Source organism: Gopherus evgoodei, chromosome 22 (assembly GCF_007399415.2).
Source record: "Gopherus evgoodei ecotype Sinaloan lineage chromosome 22, rGopEvg1_v1.p, whole genome shotgun sequence".
Classification (NCBI taxonomy): Eukaryota; Metazoa; Chordata; order Testudines; family Testudinidae; genus Gopherus; species Gopherus evgoodei.
This window is the reverse complement of record NC_044343.1, coordinates 2,225,334-2,247,081: the sequence shown is the minus strand read 5'-3', so window position 1 is coordinate 2,247,081 and position 21,748 is coordinate 2,225,334. Positions and strand designations below refer to the sequence as shown.

The 21,748-nt window shown below is 48.9% G+C and overlaps 1 protein-coding gene across 5 annotated transcripts; it reads right to left on the bottom strand.

The window, feature by feature from the left end:
• Positions 1 to 8,233: 8,233 nt before the first annotated feature.
• Positions 8,234 to 21,624, bottom strand: ARMC6 (armadillo repeat containing 6). Of its 5 annotated transcripts, none has more exons than XM_030540374.1 (9): positions 21,300 to 21,518; positions 20,346 to 20,426; positions 17,809 to 17,969; positions 16,865 to 16,947; positions 14,119 to 14,689; positions 13,230 to 13,375; positions 12,368 to 12,499; positions 11,321 to 11,458; positions 8,234 to 9,861 (listed from the first exon to the last, which is right to left on the bottom strand). In XM_030540374.1, the coding sequence occupies exons 3-9, from the start codon at positions 17,927 to 17,929 to the stop codon at positions 9,649 to 9,651; spliced, it is 1,404 nt and encodes a 467-aa protein (XP_030396234.1). In that variant the 5' UTR covers positions 17,930 to 17,969; positions 20,346 to 20,426; positions 21,300 to 21,518; the 3' UTR covers positions 8,234 to 9,648. The 5 variants fall into 5 exon arrangements, with proteins under 5 accessions (XP_030396234.1, XP_030396231.1, XP_030396230.1 ...); XM_030540371.1 differs by lacking the exon at positions 21,300 to 21,518 and adding an exon at positions 21,528 to 21,542 and having other exon boundaries at positions 8,238 to 9,861; positions 11,321 to 11,500; XM_030540370.1 differs by having other exon boundaries at positions 8,238 to 9,861; positions 11,321 to 11,500; positions 21,300 to 21,519.
• Positions 21,625 to 21,748: the final 124 nt, after the last annotated feature.

The window sequence follows — 21,748 nt, the reverse complement described above, 5'->3', positions numbered from 1 at the left end:
TAATATTAGAGCAAGTTGCATTTTTACAAACACAGTTGGAAATGATCCCCGGGAGGACTGGGATGGACACTTTCTCCACTCTGTCCCCAACAGGACTTTACAGGATGATAAACAGAGATGGGGAAACCTCAAAAAATTGCAGAGTTCTGTATGGAGAAGCAGCCAACCGGAATTCATCACAAACTCCTTCCAATAGTAATAACGCCACGGGCTCCCAAGAACATGGTTTTGTCTTAGGCTTCTAGTTCTGTCTCGGGATTACCTAGTGACTAACCTCTCTGGCAATATTTCCATCCTGTTTCTGGTCTCGCCTCAGCCCAGGAGACGTAGCCAGACGTGAAAATGAAAAGTTACCAAACTGTCTTGGCTCTGGGGAATACTACGGTTTGAGTTTGGGGTGAACATTCAGGTCAGTTCTTTATTCTAATTGGCCTGGTTGACTGTGTCCTTAGCCATAATGAAGCAAATTTAGCCCTCAAGTAAGTGGATGCAACCCTGCCAAAGTCAATGGAAATTGCAGCCACTTTCATTGGATCTGAGATGTTTTTTGTAACCTCAAATCTTCCTGTTTGGGATGCAATCCAGCAGCATCCTCCTTCATTCTGTCTCACACATCTGGGAAGCATACAGAAAAATCTTCTCCCAAAGTATCTCCTCCAGGCCCACTTAGCTGATGTGCCTAATTCCTCTCTCCACAGTTCCCTGAAATATTAATAGGTGACTCTGAGGACACTTTCAAGAAACCACCAACTGGAAAAAACACCTTTCGTACCAGAAGGGATGTGAGGTTGACAAGCCCATTAAGTGCAGATGAAGAATCCCATCAGAGTAACAGTCTAGCAGACTCTGTGGAGAGAAGAGAGGTACTGGTCACTGGTCCTTTCACAGGAGCTCAAACGTCCCTCCTCTTTCTCATTAGTCTGGGATCTCAGGGTTCTAATTACTTTACACTGGTGGCCAAAACTCTTTCACTCAATTCAGCTGCCAGGTCCCATGAAATGATTCTGCCCATGTTGCTCGTACCTCACTGGACCTTCCTGCTCCTTTGCTGAATAGCTTACCTGGCAAAGACATCCTGCAGAATCACTCCACTGGAGCTGCTGGATCATTCGTAGTATAGATTCTCTCTGTGTAGAAGGGGAAGTGAGGAAGGGAAAACCCTGGGTGATAGGAAGGGAGGAGGTAGCTCCAGATTTAAAGCAGAGCGACTCTTACACTGTGTCCTTTGTACATCAGGAATTTGTTGCTGAATACAAATGGCACAAGGATGGAGATGGTTATGGCCATAAAGAGGAGCCTGGGATAGAGAACAAATGCAAGCTCCATGAGGAAAGCGGAGCATGCAAGGAGGGTGAAGGAAGCCAGCCGCAGCAGAAGCCAGTGTATATATCTTTGCTTGATTTTGGATGGGTAGGTGGAGCTGTATCTCTTTATAATGCAGCACTGAGGAGGGAGAGGTAGGCAGGTGCACACTCAGATAGCTCAGCCAGGGAACAAGGAAAACATAATAGCCAGCCCATCCACTGGGCAAGGATTCTCTGGGGAGATCACCAAAGTGCAGCAGACAGTGGTTGGGGCTACACAGCAGTTCATAGAAATTCTGTTCCCCAGCTCCACTCCCCCTCATCTTGACAACAGGATGGGGAGGAGTAAGAAATATTTCAGAGACACATTTGCTCTTTGCTCTGGTACAGTACCCCAGTGCAAGAATCCTCTCTATTCATGATGGGGTTTGTGTAGCTAATGCAGAGAAAGTCCAGTCATCCCACAGATAGGAGGAGCTCTGCCTTGGCAGAAAAGAGGAGGCAGCAGGTGCATGCTTTTGGGCATAGCTCATGTCAGGTTATTTAGGATAATAAATGTACATATATATAAATTTCAAGTGATGGGCTGAGCATCCACATAGGTTTGGAATTTTCCCCACTATGACAGTGAGGCCCCATCTTGCCAAGCAAAGCTTCCATTGCCAAATTTAAATGAGGAGTGGGGAAGAGAAGGGATGTCTCAGTGAGCCTGATCTTAGATCTGATTTCAGGGGGAGGCCAAGTGAAACTGGTGGCTTAGACTGAGCTTTGTTTTGAGTTTTCTGGTTCCGAAATGTAAGGGTTGGAAACCACTGAAAGCAAATAAAAGACTGTTGGGTCAATTCCCTATAAACAGGGGCCACGTCCTTTTGCACAGCCCTCAGATGAAGCTGTTTCGCTGCTTTTAGGCAGAATCACACACCCAGAGACTAATCCCAGGGAGAAGCCCCGATATCGTGTTACACTGTTGGTGTCAGGATGGGGGGTGGTTGTGACAGGACATATTTGCAGATTGCTGGGATGTCAGGGTGCAAATGCTGCCCTGCAATGTCGGAGTGGGATGACTCTGTCTTTGTCTAATGTGTTATCTACCATCTGGCTGCTGGACAGGGGATTGTTGAGGCCCCTTTGCTCATCTCCATCAGGAAAGATATCAAGTTGCTTCCACAGCACTGGTTAGTTTGCTCGGTGCTTCATATGTGACTTACCCTTTGCACATGTGGGCACGCGCACACACACTCTCTCTCTCTCTCACTTCACTGACCAGACCAGCAGGAGCTGCACATCAGGTCCTGGATTTGAGAGCCATGGGCTAGGAGTCATTGCTCTACACAAGTTCTCCTTTCCTTTGATGGCCATGGCAGTTCTCAAACATGCTGGAAGGCGAATGGAAGGCAAAATGGGGAAAGGATTGGTCTGTGATTCTTATCCTTCCTCATGTTTCTGTTCCATAGCTGCATGAGATGGGTGAGGAAGAAGAGGAGGAGGAAGGGGAACCACACCAAGATGTCCCAGGCAACATCACTGCAGATGGATGTTCAGGACTGGCAATGAAGATTTCTGGTGACGGTGCATACCAGGAGCTTTGGACGCCATTCACGAACAATACAGAGGAACAGCTGGAGTCCAGAATGAGTGAGGTACCCTGTTTCTTTTGTTAGGTTTCAGTGTGGCGGCTGTGTTAGTCTGTATCTGCAAAAAGAACAGGAGTACTTGTGGCACCATAGAGACTAACAAATGTATTTGAGCATAAGCTTTTGTGGGCTAAAACCCACTTCATCAGATGCATAGAATGGAACATATAGTAAGGAGATATATATACACATACAGAGAAAAGGTGGGAGTTGTCCTACCACTCAAAAAGGCTAATTAATTAAGAGAAAAAACTTTTGTAGTGATAATCAAGATGGCCCATTACAGACAGTTTGACAAGAGGTGTGAGAATACTGAACATGGGAGAACAGATTCTGTGTGTAATGGCTCGGCCATTCCCAGTATCTTTTGGGGAGGTGCTCAGATACTCCAGTGAGGAAGGGCAGAGCAACTAGGTAGGGAGGAAGGTAGATATTGGTCGAAGGCTTCAATACAATCATGTTTGGCAAACAAATCCATCTGAAAAAACAGGCAAGAAAAAGTAGTGTCTATTGGGTTATGCCCCTCCCATGGAGTATATACAGACAAACTAAAGAGAAGGCAACGGTGATCATAGGGTTAAAGACCGGCCCCATGGGGAAAGCACTTCCTTAACTCACAGGGGAGTTGCAAGGATAATATGCATTAACAGTTCCAAGGCACCGCACTGGTTAGATCGATATGAAGGAATTCACCTCGTCAACAGGAGCATAACACTTTAGTGCAGGGAGATTATGGTTATAACAATAAACGCCTGACACGTAGATAGCACCTTTTGTCTCAAATGATCCCAAACAGCTCTACAAGCTACAATGCAAGTTACAAAGAGGAATTGTTTTGCTTACCACCCCCAATGCAGCCACCTCTGGGCTAAACCAGTTTCACTACCACCTTCTCCAGCAGTTTAGGGCAGAAAACAAAGATTAGAGTTACCACTGCTCACAGCAATGGCAAATTTGGCCCACAGGCTTCCATGGGGTGGTATGCGTAGTAAGGGAGGAAAGTCGCAGGCTTGGGCCTGATGAAAAGAAGCAATAAGTGGGGGTGCTTAGCCAGTATCTTGTCAAAGGCAGGTGTGGTTCGAGGACAATCATATTGTCTGAACTGGCTTGTTTCTGCCTTCCAGCTGGGCTCGATCTCACACAGTTTCGAGACAGAGGATAAAACCACCTCCCCGTTCTCCAGGCCAGAACACCCTGAGAACAGCTCTGGGGACTCAGAGAGCTGCTGCCTCTTAGATGAGGATTCCATCCTGAGCGACTCCGCTGTCTCCACCGGCTACTTCCCCTGCTACAGAACGTATGGCGAGCTCCCATGCTACCAGCCACCCCGCAGTGCCAGTTCTCAACCGGGTAACACAGAAGGGAGGGCAGGAAGCAGCTGTGATGCCAGCGTCCAATGCAGCGGGTGCTCCGAGGAAGACCCAAAGGTTTCAGATACAAGAGCCAGTGACACCACTCAGAGCTCCATGGATCGAGGTGAAACATTGACCTGTGAGACCATCCCCAGCAATCCCAACGCACCAAGCGGGGGACCACTGGCTGAAGGCAACAGACACAGACCATCTGGGAAGGAATTTGAAGGTCGAAAGGACGGAGATTCTAATCAGCAGCATCTAGCATTGGAGAAACAAAGGAGATTTGGTCCAGAGCTGAGTGAAAACCTGAAGAAGCCTGAAGACACCCTCACAAAGGAGGCTGCCTCTGAGTTACTCGTGCCAGGGCGCACACCCTCAGTGTCTATGGGGAAAGACTCGGGACAGCTGGCAGGGGCAGAGCCTCAGAGCAGCCTGTTGCCCAGCAAAGGCAAAGCACCCACATCATTACACTCTGCAGCCACCACCAAAAAATTGTCCCCAAAGGAACAGCAAAAGCAATGCAGGAAGGAGGAGGAGGTCGTCCACTGTGCAAAGCTCGCCCCACTGCTGGGCCGAGGGGATGCACTGCCCGGGCAGAAAAGAGGCTCTCGGTTTCCATGTGGGCACGGCCCAGAGACGGGGCACTGTGAGGTACGTGTGAGGTTGAGAAACAATGCCAGTTGGCCCAGAACACCTGTTTTGTTCCCAGGTTATGGGACTTAACTCAGTTGTTTTCAAACAAGCACCTTTGTGCTTTCTCCCCGGCCACCCAACCCACAGGGAAGACACTCCCTGTAAACGTTCACAAAGCCACCTCCTTGCCCTCCTTCAAACTCCTCTGTGCTGGGACGCCTGCGCAAAGCTCGACAAGAGCCCGGCAGCTGGTGTGCTGCGACCACGTTATCATGCAGCAGCAACTCCTTACACCCCTTCTGCCAGGCAGTAGCCACTTATCTCATATTAACAGCGTGAGCTCTCTGGGGCAGGCAGCGTCTTTGTGCCAGTGGTACAGTACCTAACACAATGGGGCTCCGATCCGCTGCTGGGGCCTGTCAGCATCACCACACTAGACATAACTCCTAATGCTCCCTAGCCCCAGACCCCTTGTTTCCAATTTATGATACTTAATCATTGGAGTGCTGGAACATCTGTGCTGTCAGGGGCCAGCCTGCTCTCAAATCTGAACAGGTTCGGAGGGTAATGCCCCCTCTGTTGCACATTCTCCATCCAGAGAGCATGGAAAGAGAGCACTCTCATGGTTGGAGCAGAGGAAGAGGAGACAGAATTCCTGGGTTCCATTCCCAGCTCTGGCAAAGACTCCCTACGTGATTTTAAGGAAAGTACAATCGCTCTGTGCAAATAATACTTCCTGAGTGGTTCTGTGAGGAGTCATTTGTTAAGATAAGTGATTTAAGATCCTTGGATAGAAGAGGCAGTGGAAATGTAAGGTATTATTAACAAATATTAAGCACATCAAGGAATAACATCACTTTGCATTTCTGTAGCACTGTTCATGCACAGATTTTGAGTGCTTTAAAAACACTGAATGAGCCTCCCAAACCACTCGGCAAGGTAGATAAAAGATAGAGGGATCACGCTGCATTCCACTACCATGTGCCGTGTGGAGCACAGCAGCTGTTGAGCAGTACTGAACAGTACTTTTAGGGCAGGAAGTGAAGAATTGAAAAACTGCCAGAAGAATTGAGGGAGGCCCAGTTTAGTGACCTGAGTTAGAATATGGACCAGCCTGCTAAAGGTTAATACCCTGACTCTTTTAGGAGTGTCATGAGCTCATTCATAACCACATGGAGTCAAGAGCACAGCTGGGAGGGAAATGGTTTTCCCATCCCCTAAGAATTTTTTTGTTTAAAAAAACAAAAAACAAAATACAACCACCATCTTCCCAGGATGAACAAAAATCATAGTATCAAAATTTTACAAACTGATCAGCCAAAAACATTTCTCACATGCCAAGTAAAATATGTCATTTCAGTTTGACCTTTTAAAAGTGTAAATGAAGTAAAATTCCAAAACAAAACATCATTTTGAAAATGTCAAAAAGGGAGATTTTGATTTCAAAAACTTTTGTTGGATCAAGACATGGGTTGTCAAACTTCATTGTACTGTGACCCCTTCTGACAACAAACATTACTACACAACCCCCAGAGGGGGGACCCAAGCCAAAACACAAGGGTATCAGCCCCAGGTGAGGGGCCTATAACCTCAGCCACACCATCCAGGGCTGAAGCCCTCAGGCTTCAGCTTCAGCCCCCGAAAGTCTAATGCCAGCCCTGGCGACCCACACTTTGAGAACCGCTGGATTGGGAGATTTTTGTCAAAACCAACCCTCTTCCATAGACAGTTTCAGGCTTTCTAAATTGGAGTTGGGGTACTGTTGCCAAGGGAAGACTCACTCTAGTTTTGAAGGAGTTGGTTGATCTTTAGAGGGCTCCTCTCCACTATTGACCCAGCCCAAGGCTCCGTAGCTGGTGACATCTGACCCACTACTAAAAGTGCAAAACCCCCGCCATGTAGCGGGATATTAACATTCTGTAGTCATAGCCCATGGGTAGGTGACATGCGCCAGAAAATAAACATTCATTCCATCACTGCACTTCTCTGCTTTCACACCTTTATTACAGGGGATCAGAAGAAAAAGGATTCTTTGGCAAATAAAGCCTCCCAGAGCCCCTCAATCTGCAAGGGCCCTTGGCAGTGAAATAAGGGGACTACAGTGCTTCTCAATTTCCCTAGAAGCAAGAAAGATTGCAGAGAAATGCAGGAGCATGAAACCTCCTCTGCTGGTGCCTGTGTCCAGCCCAAAGCCATTGGGGCACGAGATGCCTTTCCAACAGGAACTGTTAGAGGATGGCTCCAGCTAAGGAACATTGTAATGGTCCCACAAAACCCTGCTGTCAAGAGTGACAGCTCACAGTCCTGCCCACATGCAGGAGGAGGGGCTAGAGAAGGCTCCTCCCACTAACTCCTCCCTGTCATTGATATTTGTAGATTGAAGCATCAGGAGGTGGACAGGAAGGAGGGCAGAAGAAGCTCTCACCACGCTCTTGTCCCACAATCTCTGGCAACTGGACTAGTGAAGAGCCACGATGCACCCCCTCCCGGCTCAGCCTGCGCTCCTTGGTAAGCTGGGTACGAAAGATCTTCAGGAGGTCATCTACGGTGAAACCACAGGCTGGCAGCAGCTGGGGGACAGAGGAGGCCAGGGGACAAGTGGGCAGTAGGCTGAGATGGTGGATCTCCCGCAGGCAGAACCGCATTCACCCCCATTAAAGCACCTCACATCCGCCTTCCCACTGGTCTCTGTGAACTTCAGGAAGATCAACGCGTACCGCCACACACCCAGGGCTGGGTATTTTTAAAATATACATTATTTCTGTAACAGCTTCTGGTTTTCTCTGCTTTGCTTCTTTTTGGGAGGGGCCTGGGTATCCTCTCTCAAAGCCACCCTGGATCCAGGGCCCTCATGCACTGCTGTGTGCACTCACTCCCCAGGGAAGCGAGTGCACGCACCTCATGTTTGGAATCCCCCTGCAGCTAATACAGGGCAGCACAGACCCTGCCTAGCCCTCCTCAGCTGGATAGGACCCAGGAAGGAGTAAAGGGAGAAAGATTGTGACTACTCTGCAGAAAAGAGTCATCATACCAACACTTGTCTAAGCCAGGAGGAGAATTCATATCCATCCCCATCCTTCCAGGCCAGTCCATCCTCCCGAATGCCCTGCTGTGCTCAGATGCAACTCTGGCCCTTCCAGCCCATTCCAGACCTATTGCTGAAGCAGTATCAAAAGGGCAGGCCAGCATCAGAGAAATACCCCTTCCGAATGCTCCCAGGCCCCCTTTCACATGCAGAATGTCCAGGTCACCACTGACTTCTGGCCTCTTTAAGCCCGGTCAGTGCCTGTCCTATGGAGAGGTGATGAAGTGCAGCCTGACAGGGTTTATTGAACTGAGATTGCAGAGACATAGACAGATGGATGCAGCTTTCGCCAGAAAAAGCAACTGAGAAAGGGATGTAGGCAGCTTATTACCAACACACACTGCACATGGAATTAGTGCCTGTGGGGCTTTCAAAGCTGTCAGGGCTTTTGCTCCCTTCCAGGTAGACACCCCACAGCTGCATTTACTTACACACTTGGCATAATCAGTTTAAAATGTCCCAAAGCATTAGTCATCTGTTCCACCCTCCCCTCTCTACAAATCGGCTTGTCTGGTGCCAAGCACCCTTTACGTTTCTTATAATGTGAATTTCATCACTCAACAATGAAGCAAATGGCAATAGAACAGAGCATGGAGGCTAACAGCTAGAGCAGAACTGTAAACTACAGACAGTTAGAGGACTGATGACATTCACAAAAATGCTTTCTCGTGGCTCAGGAGGGGGCTATTTAGCCTATGTGTAAGGGAGGTCAAGAGATTTCAGACTGCCCTATCCTTCCACCTCTTTTTCCTCCAAATATAGTGTCTTCCTGCTCCAAGGGGAGCCATGGCCTGTTGATCAGAGCAAGCAACTACGATACAATAGTCTTGGCTCTTGGAGAGTATGTCTGTGTGCTCCCAGCACAGGCCTCAAAATGTCGCTGGCTCTCTGGCGGCACAACACTGTGGCACACCAAGCTATTTTTTCCCTGCCCCCAAAGCTCTCTCACACCTATCATTTGGAACAATCCTATCGTCTTACATTTATTTCTGGAAGCTCAGCGATTATAAAACATGACACACCAGGCCATGACGGTTCCAGCCAATACTTTGCATTTGTTTAAAATGCTGTATCGGATGGAAATGGATATAGCCAACACAGTGAGAGACTGCCCAGCCTGCTAGTAACAGCATTGGGATAGGACGGGACATTCACTATATTGGTGTCATCTCTCCCACATAGCCTTTGGGATGGCTAGCCACCAGTGGCACAGAGCAGGGGTCAGGAGGTAGGACAAGGATGGTTAAAATGGTAGATGCCAAACTGCTGCAGGAAGAGATCCACTTTGGATCACAACATGGACAGACACACATAGGAACAGCCCATGCAATAAATAAGTAACACAGCAACGTGGGGGGGAGGGGAAGGGAGAAATAGGTCTTTCCCAGGCATCAAGTTGTAGAGAGAGTAGATCATCACAACAAGTTCTGTGTATCTGTAACCTATATACACAAAGCCATCTCAGCAACAGCTTAGATGTCCCTGTGTAGTACAGCCCACACGAGAGCCTCACAGGCCAGGAATTCTCTTCAGCTGCTCGGGGCCAGTTTCAAGTGCAGATTATTTGACGCCAGGTTTGCCTGTAGGTGCTGCATACGGAGATGTCCCAAGCTTCCGGGGCTCTCGGGGGCAGCAGTTTAGGGAGCCAGGCTTCCCTTTTGGCCTGTCCACAGCTCTCGGAGCTCCACTTTACATCCAAGGTCTCTCAAGGCAGCTTTGGCTATGTCGTCACAATCCTGGTGCACCGCACGAGCCGCCACAATCAAGTTCTCAGCTCCCATCTCCAGGATAGCCTGAGAGAAGTCCCGGTTCCGGGAGACCAGGTTCCGGATCAGCATGCAGGCCTGTTTCTGAGGAGCAAGGGACAGGAGAATGGTTAATGGCTTGTGGAGGGAGCAAAGGGAGGAGCAGGAGGCCATCCACAAGGGAATCAGATGGTGTATGCACAGCAAGGCTGGGCTTAGTCTAGTTCCCCCTTCCTATGCGAGGGATTCCAATGTGCTTTGCACGACTTGGATCCTGGCCAGGTAGCGGCCACGGATACAGAAGTGGCAGCCACTTTGCATTCAGGTCACAGATTAAAACGTGCTTCGGTGGGAAAACTGTCCAACTGCCCAGGGTCATCCCTGACTGCTTCCTTCACCTCCCCTAGGACCTTTCACTGCCTCTTTGGCAGACTCAAGAGACAGGCACAAGGGTCTGATCACATGGTTAAATCCTGTTTGAACAAATCCTTCCCTTAACACACAGAACCCAAACATCCCAAAGTGACTTCCTAACTCTAAATCAGCCACCCTCAAACAAGGAACACGGGGCATGGACTGGGGGGCTGGCCCAGGAGCACCCTTCTGCCAGAGACGTTAGCCCACTGATTGCCACATGGGCAAGGACATCAGACAAGGAGGGAAACGATCAGCCTTCCGTTCTGATCCCTGAATTCACTGAGCGCTGGGAATACTTTTGGAATGTGAGGACTCATTGCCTGGGGATGTTGAGAAGGCCAAAAATATAACTAGGTTTGCTCTGGGTGTCCCCAAACCTCTGACTGCCAGAGCTGGGGAGGGGAAGGCAAATTGCCCTGTTCTGCACACTCCCCTTGAGGCTCTGGTACTGGTTGCTGTCAGAGACAGGATACTGGGCTGGATGGACCATTGGTGTGACCATTCTTATGAGGGTTTAACACGCTCTAGCGCAAAAAGGTTTTAAATAAAACATCTTTAAATGATGTAAAATATTTAGTAAAGCTGCAGAGCAGATACGGGATCCTACAGGGCTTAGGGAATGAGATAGGGACTGATTTTTCCTGTGAAAGGGTCTCACTTTATCTTGGGGGACAGGCAGCCTGCCCTTCCTGTGACCAATCTGAGCAGTGTTGGCAGACTCTGGAAGGAATCCTCCCGCCGCACAGCCAGTTTTGTCACAAAGATTCAATAAAGCAGGTTATGAAGTGGGAGCTGAAAGAGGCCCCAGAACCACCATCCACGGGGCTGGGTGCAGGGCTGCGTTTACACAGGCAGGAAGAGGTGTTAGTGACACAGGCACGGCTTGAGGAATGCAAACTGCACAGCAAGGTCTTTGGGACTAAAGACAATCAAAGGACAATTTTCAGTCCGAATCTGGCATCAATCAGCTCAGACAGACAGATGCCTCTGAAAGAGCTACAGAACGTTGCTCCTCCTGCAACTTCTTCATGATCTTCACCACACAGCTGCAAACTCCGTACAGGTGCTGGATGAAAGACAAGGAAACCCAGGGAGGCAGGGAACCCTATGGTACTGAACTGGTAATAAAGAGCTCCGAGCCAGGTACCTGCACAGCAACTTCTCTTGGATGCATCTTCATGGCCTGAAGAGCTATCAAGGCCCCGCCACCTTCCATGATGACTTTACAGTTCTCTGGCTTGCGCAAGGCCAGCATGCACAAGGCTGCACAGCCCTGCTCACAGATCTGCAGGACCAAGAGGAAGAGGGGAATCATTGCCTGAAACAACTGCAACCAGAAAAGAGAGTCAGCACCCCCCTGAAGCCTCCCTATCCCCAATTCATTCCCTCGAGAGAAAGAATGCTAGTCCCCGACCGAGCCAGCACACCAACTCCCAGGGGATTTACACAGTGAGTCTGGTGCTGGTGTGAGACATCAGTTTGATGGGCCTAGAGAACGACAACCTCTATTTATCACGGTACAGGTACAGCATGGCCAGCAGCCAGGCAAACACCCCCTTCTGACGTCACTTCTGTCAGCCCCGGGACCTCAGCTTTGCCAATAAAAAAGAGGCAACTGGAGAAAGACATGGGGGGTTTTGATGGTAACATTTGCTGGCCGGTAACTAGTCCTGTGTAGTCCTTTGACAGAGACCAGCACACAGACATCAGAGAAGAATGATTTTCAGTGATAGCTGGATCTGAACTATTGACCTAGACATGTGAAGCTCAGTATCCACTTTCCAATTCCTGGGCCATCTGGTCCAGGACCATAAATGTATGAGTATGGTAGAAAGTGGTTAACTGTTTGGATGTCATGCAAACGCTTGCAAAGTAGACATGGAACCGGTGTAGAAAACAGGAGCGTTCAAGGGGTTAAAGCATGCCTTGCTACACTGTCCATGCTGGGAGCAGAATCCTACTCACTACAACTGCAGCTAGCAAAGTTCTGCTCCCAGCATCAGCAGGGCATTGTTCCAGGTCAGAAGTAGTTATGGGGGTTGTGAGTAGCACTGCCTGGGGAGAAACGCAGGTGAGGGCACCCTTAATGCTGTTATCAGAACTGAAATAAAGGGCCAAAAATCAGACCTCCAAACCCAGACAGACGCAGAGCTCCAAAGCACAGGGAGGACCCAGCAAACATACTGGTGTATACCTGAGGGCTAGCAAGATGATGGCTCATAGCCAGCACAATGAGGTCTGTTCCTCCAGTGTTGACTATGGCGTCTTTCACGTCATCGTTCCCTGAGATGGCCCACATGGCGCTCAGCACCTGCTTCACCAGCTCCTGCACTCAACGACAAAGAGGACAGAGAGGAACAAAACCCACCAGATCCCATGTAAGCAAGGCAGAACAGATCACTACCACTCAGCTTGAAAGGCAGCACCTTCCAGCTCACTGCCAGCCCTGAGACTCAAACTCAGGAACTCAGGCAGGACGGATGGGAGTCAAAAGACTACCCGAATAGCAGCATTTTCCCCAGGACTCCCACCCCTCGCATCCCAGATTCCGTTTTCCACTGGCCCCAGGCAGAATGGCCAAGTTGCCCTGTTCAGAGTAGCTGGGATTTTCAAAGAAGCGTAAGAGAATTAAATATCCAAATCCACAGAAATTCAGTGGGATTTGGGCACCTAACTCCTGAGAAAAATCAGAGACAGTATGTAGAGGATAGCCAATGTTCCAGCTTTCCTGAGAACTAGATCTATTCCTGGATTGGGAAGGCTTTATAGAATAGAGGCTAGAGCGGGGGTGCTGGGTTCTGTTCTTGGCTCTCCCTCCAACTCAGCACATGCACTCTTGGGTTGCGTGCCAGAATGTAGAAGGTGGTAAGTGGGCATCAGCAGTGCCATGTGTGTGGTAAGAGCCCACGGGTAGAGCTTACCAAAACCTAATGCTCATTCATGTTTGGAAAATGCGCTAAAGATGAATTACGTAATAGGCAACATTATTCACAAGCCCCACCCATAAATACCCTCTCTTCCAGGAAAGCATCCCACTCACTGAAGAGGGACAGTACCTGGTGGTCAATGCAGTCAGCCAGAAGGGCCACCATGAAATTCAAGCCTCCAAGGTCCACAATCTCTTGACAGAACTCGTTCCGGACGGACAGGCGAGCCAAGGTGGCACAAAGCTCACGGAGAACGCTGGAGTTGTCTGTGAACGCTGCAGGAGGAGGAAGACAAGGTTGGAAAATAAACAGCAGCTGGGGTGGGAGGAGCTGGCAGAATCAGTTTCACATGGGTTTTAGAAGAAGGACCAAGCGTGAACTGGTGGGTTTCAGTCCAAGTCATAGTGGGGCAGGAGTCCATGATCCAAAACTAACCATGATAACTAACACTGACAAACTCAAAAACCACAGACTAGGAATTGAATGAGCCATGGAGCTTGACCTCCCTTTTGACTCACAGGCCTTTTCAGGCCCAGGGAGAGGCACACTGGCAGGATATCATGTGTGAAATAAATTTACACAGCCATTGCCTGGGTTGTTCACTGCCCTCTAGCCAGATGACTGTTAGCTCAGAAAACTGAAGTCCTGATCCTTCAGTTGCCTTTGGAGCAATTACCATACTGTACCCTTCTGCAGCATCTTTCAGAGGATCTGAAAGCATTTTAACAGCAGCAAACTTCAAAACCCTCCCTGGGAGGTGAACAAGTTATTACCGCCATTTTATAAAGGGTAACCTGAGGCTCAGAGAAGTTAAGTAATTTGCTGAAGGTCACACACAGCGAGCTGGCAGTAAATCTGGGAAGACAACACAGAGTCCCGACTCCCAAGCCTCTGCTCTGACCACTAAACAACCACATAAAGAACTAAAAATTAAACCTGCAGTTAAGCAGCACGACCTTGGGGTAGGAGAGTACAGAGAGCATGAGATAAGAACCAGCAGTCAAAGCGTTAATACTACCTTTGGCAGCCTCTATGAGGATCTTTAAACCGTTGTTTTCTGATACAATCATCTTGGCATGATCATGGGCATGGCCGAAAGGCACCCGGATGTCATCATCAAATGTCATGACCCTGAGCGCTGAGGAGGCCTCCCGGACCACCCCAGCACAGCTGCCATGCCGGACAATGGCGCCCGTCAGCAATGGCAGGATGCCACCTTTCACCAGTTCCTGGCGGTTCTGCTCATGTTTCAGACAGGCATGTCGGATGCACCGGATCCCAGCTAGAGTCATTTCAGCATCATCTGCGTTTTCCTTCAGTGTTTGCAGCAACAGCTCTTGGCCTGCAGAGTCGAGCAGGTCTGGCTGCCCATCCATGAGGGCAGACAAAGCATGCAGGGCCTTGAGCATGGCACTTCTGTCTCCTGAGGCCAGCTTGCAGGCAGACAGCACCACAGGACAGGCACCTTTCTGCCCAGCCAAGTAGCGGACAGCCAGCTGTTCTCTGCATTGCTCACTGAAGCGCACTAGCTGCTCACCGACCTCACCGAGTGCAGAGTCAGCAATGGATTTCCTGAGCGAGTCTAATGTCTAAGGAACGAAAATGGCGGTTAGTGTTCTCCCCAAAATCTCCTGAGAAAAAAATTCCACTGGATCATCACATCTGCATATTTATAATCATTTCTCACCTTAAATTTAAGAAAATTTGGCATGATGAGAATCACTAGACAGCCCAAGGGATAGCCACTAGTTTTTAGGCACACAATGGGGCAAGGATGTAAAATATTAAATGGCTAACCAGTAAGCATTGGTCTTATCAGTTAACCAGCCCTGGCCCAGTCCCAGCCCGAGCAGCCCCATCGGCCCCAGCCCCTTTTCCTTTAATCGACTAAACGATAATGTTAATAGTTTAAACAGTTAACTTTTTTAATGGGTATTTACATCCCTACATGGGGTCAGAGGTAGCCTGGCACTGCTCTTCCCTCTGCAGCGTGCCTCACTCCTGAGCTGCAGGGACCACCTCTAGGGACGAAAGGGGAATTCAGTCCCCACAGCCCATTTCGCTCTTGGCCTCTCTGCAGCATCTGCCTGGAAAATGCCTCTTCTAATGGTCATTTTTGTAAAGTGGAGGAACTTGCCCATTAGCGAGTGGACTGGATCCCACTAACTCATTTCACACAGGCCAACAAACAGGCGTCAGTAAATAAGAACATAAGAGCTGCCATGCTGAGTCCGAATATGGTCCATCTCACCCAGTATCCCATCTCTGATAGCGGCCGGTACCAGCGCTTCAGAGGGAGTGTTTAGAACAGGGCAACTATGGAGTGATCCAACGGTTATCCTCGTCTGGCAGTCAGATGCGTAGGGTCTCCCCAAGCATGGGGCTGCGTCCCTCGCCACTTTGGTTAATAGCCATTAATGGACCTATCCTCCATAAATGTAACCAGTTCTTTTCTGAGCCCGTTATATTTTGGCCACCACAACATCCATGGCAATGAGTTTCATTCACAACCATTTGTGTGTTTTGTGAAAAAGTATTTTCTTGTGTTTGTTTTATAACTGCTGTCTACTAGTTTAATTGGGCGAGCCCTGGTTTTTGTATTGTGAGAAAGGGCAAACACTACTTCTCTGCTCACTTTATTTTTCACATCGTTCATGAATTTATAGACCTCTATCCTCCCCCCAGTCATCTCTTTTCTAAGATGAGCAACCCTAATCCTTTTAGTCTCTCCTCATACGGAAACCATTCCCTACCCTTGATCATCTTTGTTGCAATTCTCTGAATCTTTTCCAGTGCCACTACATCATTTTTGAGATGGGGAGACAAGAACTAGACACGATATTCCCGGTGTGGGTGTCCCATGGATTTATATGGGACATTATGATACTTTGTCTTATTTTCTACCCTGTCCTAAGGGTTTCTAACACACTGTTAGCCTTTTTTGACCTCTGCTGCGCAGAGTGTGGAAGTTTTCAGAGAACTATCCATGGTGACTCCAAGATCTCTTTCTTGGGAAGCCACAGCTAGTTCAGAACTCATCATTGTATATGTATAGTTGGGATTATTTTTTCCAAAGTATGTTACTTTGTATTTATCAATGTTGAATTTCATCTGCCATTGTGTCGCCCAGTCACCCCGTTTTGCAAGATCCCTCGGTAACCCCTCACAGTCTGCTTTGAATTTAACTATCTTGAATCGTCTGCAAAATTTGCCACTTCACGGTTCACTCCCTTTCCCAGATCTATGAATACTGAACAAAACAGATCCTTGAGGGACCCCACTGTTCACCTCTTGGCAAAGTTATACTCACTGCTGACCTAGGGCTAGACTGGAACTGAGGATGAGAGGGGAAAGGCTCCACATCATATTACCAATCCTTAGACTGGCCAGCGATCCCATTTGTTATTGCTGCCCTTTTCAGAACATCTATGGAGCTTTCATATCAGGCTGACCCTTCCTTCTGGCCAAGAGGGGACTGCCTGAAAGCTACTCAGGGCACTCCTTGCTCCTGCTGCCCAGGAAATATTATTTTGCAGTTACATAGCACCTTCCACCTGAGGTGCTTCAAGAGCTAACCCGAAATATGAATACCCCATTTTACAAGAGAGGAAGCGTTAAAGCACAGGGAGGTTAGCCCTATCTCGGGGCTCACAGGGAGTCAGTGGCAAAGTTAAAAGTAGAAGCCAGAGCGCACGATTCCCAGCCCCTTACTTGAACCATCAGACCACACAGTTTGTTGAAAAGCTACAGTTAACATTTCCTACCTGTAAAATGTCATGTTTTTGCTCTTGGCCATTTTCAGAGGTGGGTTTCCGTGCAGCTTTCACAATAGTACTCAGATCAACACCTAACAGGCAAGAGAGAAGTAAGGAGGCAGAGGGACAGGAACTCTGGTGAAAACTGTGAAGAACATTAGGCTTCTGTCCTTTCCTGAGGGTTAATTAAATACAGGCATGGATTATTAGGGTGTTTGTTACATCCCTTGAAAGGGATACAAAACCAAAGTCTTGCCCATTTGTGATCAGAAAATACCTTTTTTTAAAAGCAAGGGGCAATTCAGGCTAAATTCCAGCTTGGAAAAAGTTCATTCTGCCTCTAAATTCCCTCCTGCCGTTTCAGCTCAAGCAGTTTTTCCTACCATGTCCACTCCTTAAAAATGGGGTGCTGTAAACAACTTTGCATCCCACCTCAGAAGACACTGCATTTTAGAGGCAGGCAACTAAGCCATACATGCAGATTCTCTGAAGAGCTTTGGGATCTTTCAGACTGAAGCGCCATAGAAAAAAGAAACAAAATGGTTTAGAGAAGTGCTTCCCTTCATTAGCAGTCAGTTTCCAGAAAGAACTGAGCACATATTTTGGGATTCTTTAACATCCATAACTGGCTTATATGAGAGCTAAGTTAGCTAGCTCAGTGGTTTGAGCATTGTCACCCTAAAGCCAAGGTTGTGAGTTCAATCCTTGAGGGGGCCACTTAGGGATCTGGGGCAAAAATCAGTACTTGGTCCTGCTAGTGAAGGCAGGGGGCTGGACTCAATGACCTTTCATGGTCCCTTCCAGCTCTATGAGATAGAAATATTTAATATATGGAGATATACCTAACACATACCCAAAAGCTCAGGAGACCCCTGATTTTTAATATGTTGAAAGCATTTTAATGATATATCTGTCATATTCTATTGCTTCAGAGTGAGATGGATTTGCAATACCCTGAGATTCAAATTGCTGGATAGCTTCTTTCACAGCCTCATCTGGATCCATTTCAAATTCCATGATGTTTTCTTGCACCACATCATCAAACGTTTCCTGTGTGATCTGTCTGGATGCCATTTTATTTGGTTATTAAACAGGAACTGAATGGCTTCTTGACCTGTCATCAGGAAAGCACAGAATTAGACTTGCTTCAAAACATTATGAAGTTTTTGACAGCAAGAAACAAAAATGTTTCCTTTTGCCAGATAGTAGGGTAAGCACAGAACCCAGAATCAGAGAAGTGTATGACTGCAAGGGATCTCAAGAGGTCACCTAGTTCAGTCCCCTGCACTTAAGGTAGGGCTACATAATAACTAGACCCTTTCTGATAGGTGTTTGTCTAACTTGTTCTTAAAAATATCCAACAACAGAGATTCCACAACCTCCTTAGGCAATACGTCCCACTGTTTAGGAAAAACTTCCTGTCAGGTTAGTTCATGTCCAGCCTAAACCTCCCATGCTGTGCTGAAGATGGCTAAGGGGACTGGGAACAGGATGTAGAGCCCATCACCAATATAGGTCTTCAATTCAAATCTGGCCCAAGTTGGTAATGACCAGAAGGTATTACCATCTGACACCAGTTCAGTTGCTGTGGTTGAAGGGAGTTTGAGGTTTTCATTCCAGTTCCCAATGGAGTGGCCACAAAGCAAACCATCATACTGATGCCAATTGAGGCCCCTTTGTTGGCAGTCTCAGCTGAGACCAAGTTTATTAATTGATCATGGAGACTGAATTCTCATCTCTCTGCTAGAGGGAGCTCTTCATGCTCAAGAGCAGGGGTTCTCAAACTGGGGGTTGGGATCCCTCAAGGGGCCATGAGGTTATTACATGGGGGGTTGCGAGTTGTCAGCCTCCACCCCAATCCCAGTGGTGTTAAATACATGAAAAAAAGTGTTTTTACTGTATGGGGGGGGGGGTCGCACTCAGAGGCTTGCTGTGTGAAAGTGGTCACCAGTACAAAAGTCTGAGAACCCCTGCTCAAGAGCAGGGCATACTGTCAGAGAGGAGCATGGAGAAGCTTAATTTGCTGCTACCTATTCTGCATCTATTGCAAAGATACACAAAGGATTTCAGTCACCACTGGTTCTCAGTCTGGAACCTGCCCTAATCTTCCTTCACCAGCCTACCAATCCTGATATCATGCGATCAATTCATGGTTTTTTTTTTTTAAAGATATCATCAACCTGAAATCTAATTAATTAAAAAAATACTTAAAGTAGTTTTAGATTCACCATGGTGAAGTGACTACAATTCAGGCCTGGGAACCAGGACTCCCCAAGCTCTATTTCTCACTCAACTCCTGAATCCTCTTATCAGTTTCTGCGGTTTTACAATCACATATTCCCATTTTTTAAAACATATTTTCTCTCCTGTTGCTGTGTGAAAACCTCACAAAAACAACTGGGGAAATGGACTATACCGAAAGAGATGGCACAGAAAGCACCATTAAAAGTTCAAAACAGAGATAAAAAGATATTTTAGTTACACTGAACTTGGATGTAACACTGATGGATCAAATTCGCACAAGTTAATTTTTTTTAAGTTGACACTGTCTATTTATAAACATTTAAAAAAACCTGAGGCAATAAAAATAAGTGACCTGATCAAAGTCAGAAAGTTTCTGTATGTGATACCTCTGATTTAGAACGCAAGAGTGTCTTTTTTTTTTTTTACATTAAAGTATTGTGGCAACATTCGTGTAGTTTACTGCACCATAAAATATTTTTGATTCAGATACAGAATCAAAAACAGAACTTGAGGGGCCTTGGTTCTCAGTCCTGCGTTCTAGCCATTTCACCATGGCACCAGATCCCAGCAGTTACAACATTACATATTTTAAACATTAGTAGTGTAACATGTCTGTCCTGTTGATTGTAGCACCAGGTTTTCCTCTGTTTTGTATAGTTTCCATTACACCGTGGCACTCAATAGATAAGAGTAATCTCCAAGGAGAAGCTGTGCTTTTATAATTTATTATTTAAAATTCGATTAAAAAAAAAGACAGCGAGAAATTTAAAGCCACAAGACTTGGAACAAGGGGTCTTTGTTCCTGACTACAGATGCGAAGGTTCATATGGCACAGATGCCGCTGCAGCCCTACCTGTTCACTGCTCTGAACAAAAATTGCTGAGTTAGGGCAATCGCAATTTTGCCAGGGTGCGCAAGTAAGACAGTCATGGAAGACAGAGCGGACTGCATGGAGATATGACACAGCATTCTGAGTACCCGCCTGGGCAGATATTTATATTATCAAAAAGCCATAAGGCAGATGCATCCACCAGGATGCAAAGGATGGTCAAGGAGAACTGAGATAAGCCAGTGCTTGGCCCCCAGGACTGGTATTTTAGGCACTAACAGCAGGTATGCTCAGTTATTATCCTTAAAGATAAGCCTCTGTGCTAGGCTCCAGCTTCCCTACCTGGGTCTCCACAATCTATCAGGCCCTGTAGCTTGGGATGGATAGGAATGGGGCGTTTGCTAAAAGGCCACTCACCTGGTCGGTAATGAAAAGCAGCTCAAGCCTTGCACAGGACCGGATGCCCCTGGGGGGAGGCGGGGGCAGCTTGCATGGAAGCTGGAAAAGCAGGAGGAGAGGAGCCAGGCACGTGTGGCCCCGGGGGAGGGGGAGAAGAGATTAGAAAGAACGGGTGCCAGCCTAGGGAGGCACGGGGAGGGGCTGGCCAGGGCTGTGGGCAAGGCAAGCGGGATATTGCTAAGGTACAACGCAAAGGGCGCTGGGCTTGGGCTTGTGAGGGGGTGAGGGAGCTGCCCCCGGGGGAGGGGGGGCGATCCCCCATGGAAGAAGGGGAGGGGGAAGGGAGCTGCCCCCAGGGGAGGGGGGATGCCCCATGGAGGAAGGGGAGGGGGAAGGGAGCTGCCCCCGGGGGAGGAGGGGATGCCCCATGGAGGAAGGGGAGGGGGAAGGGAGCTGCCCCCGGGGGAGGAGGGGATGCCCCATGGAGGAAGGGGAGGGGGAAGGGAGCTGCCCCGGGGGAGGAGGGGATGCCCCATGGAGGAGGGGAGGGGGAAGGGAGCTGCCCCCGGGGGAGGGGGGGCGATCCCCCATGGAGGAAGGGGAGGGGGAAGGGAGCTGCCCCCGGGGGAGGGGGGGCGATCCCCCATGGAGGAAGGGAGCTGCCCCCAGGGAGGGGGGGGCGATCCCCCATGGAGAAAGGGGAGGGGGAAGGGAGCTGCCCCCAGGGAGGGGGGGGCGATCCCCCATGGAGGAAGGGGAGGGGGAAGGGAGCTGCCCCCGGGGAGGGGGGGCGATCCCCCATGGAGGAAGGGGAGGGGGAAGGGAGCTGCCCCCGGGGAGGGGGGGCGATCCCCCATGGAGGAAGGGGAGGGGGAAGGGAGCTGCCCCCGGGGGAGGGGGCGATCCCCCATGCGGGTGGACCACTAGACTGGGTCCGCTGGTGAAGCCCATCTCGCTCCCTTCCCCCCTCACCTGTGGGCCTCGCTGCTCGCCGTAGCTGGGTTCCGCCCCGGTTAACAAAGAACGAGAGACGCTCTGAGAACGCGGCTACCGCACTGACCCAGTTCGGCCGCCATACGCCCTCCGCAGAGCAGAGAACCTCACCACACTACGCCCTCCCCGGCCCCGCTCAGCTCAGCGCCACAAAGCTCAGAGTACGCATGCGCACCACGGGTACCACTTCAGCGTGAAGAAACTCACCCGACCTCACACTGCACAAAAAGATCACGCAGGATGCAGACTGCGCAGGCGTCCGAAAGGGATATCAGTGCGCGTGCGCCACAAACTCACGCGCGTTCCTCCGGCGTTACAACAGGTACGTACTGCGCACGCGCAGAAGCGTTATGCGCGTGCCCATTATCTTCAGGGCTCAGCGAGCGCCTCACCCTCTCCAGCGCATGCGCGGTGCGCGACCGTTCTGC

Coding starts and splice junctions, on each gene's coding strand:
- ARMC6 (XM_030540373.1), bottom strand. CDS start 17,929: ATGGCATCCAGACAGATCACACAGGAAACGTTTGATGATGTGGTGCAA. Junction 16,948..17,808: donor CCAGCAATTTGAATCTCAGG/GTATTGCAAATC, acceptor CTTGCCTGTTAG/GTGTTGATCTGAGTACTATT. Junction 13,376..14,118: donor CCTCATAGAGGCTGCCAAAG/GTAGTATTAACG, acceptor CTCCTCCTGCAG/CGTTCACAGACAACTCCAGC.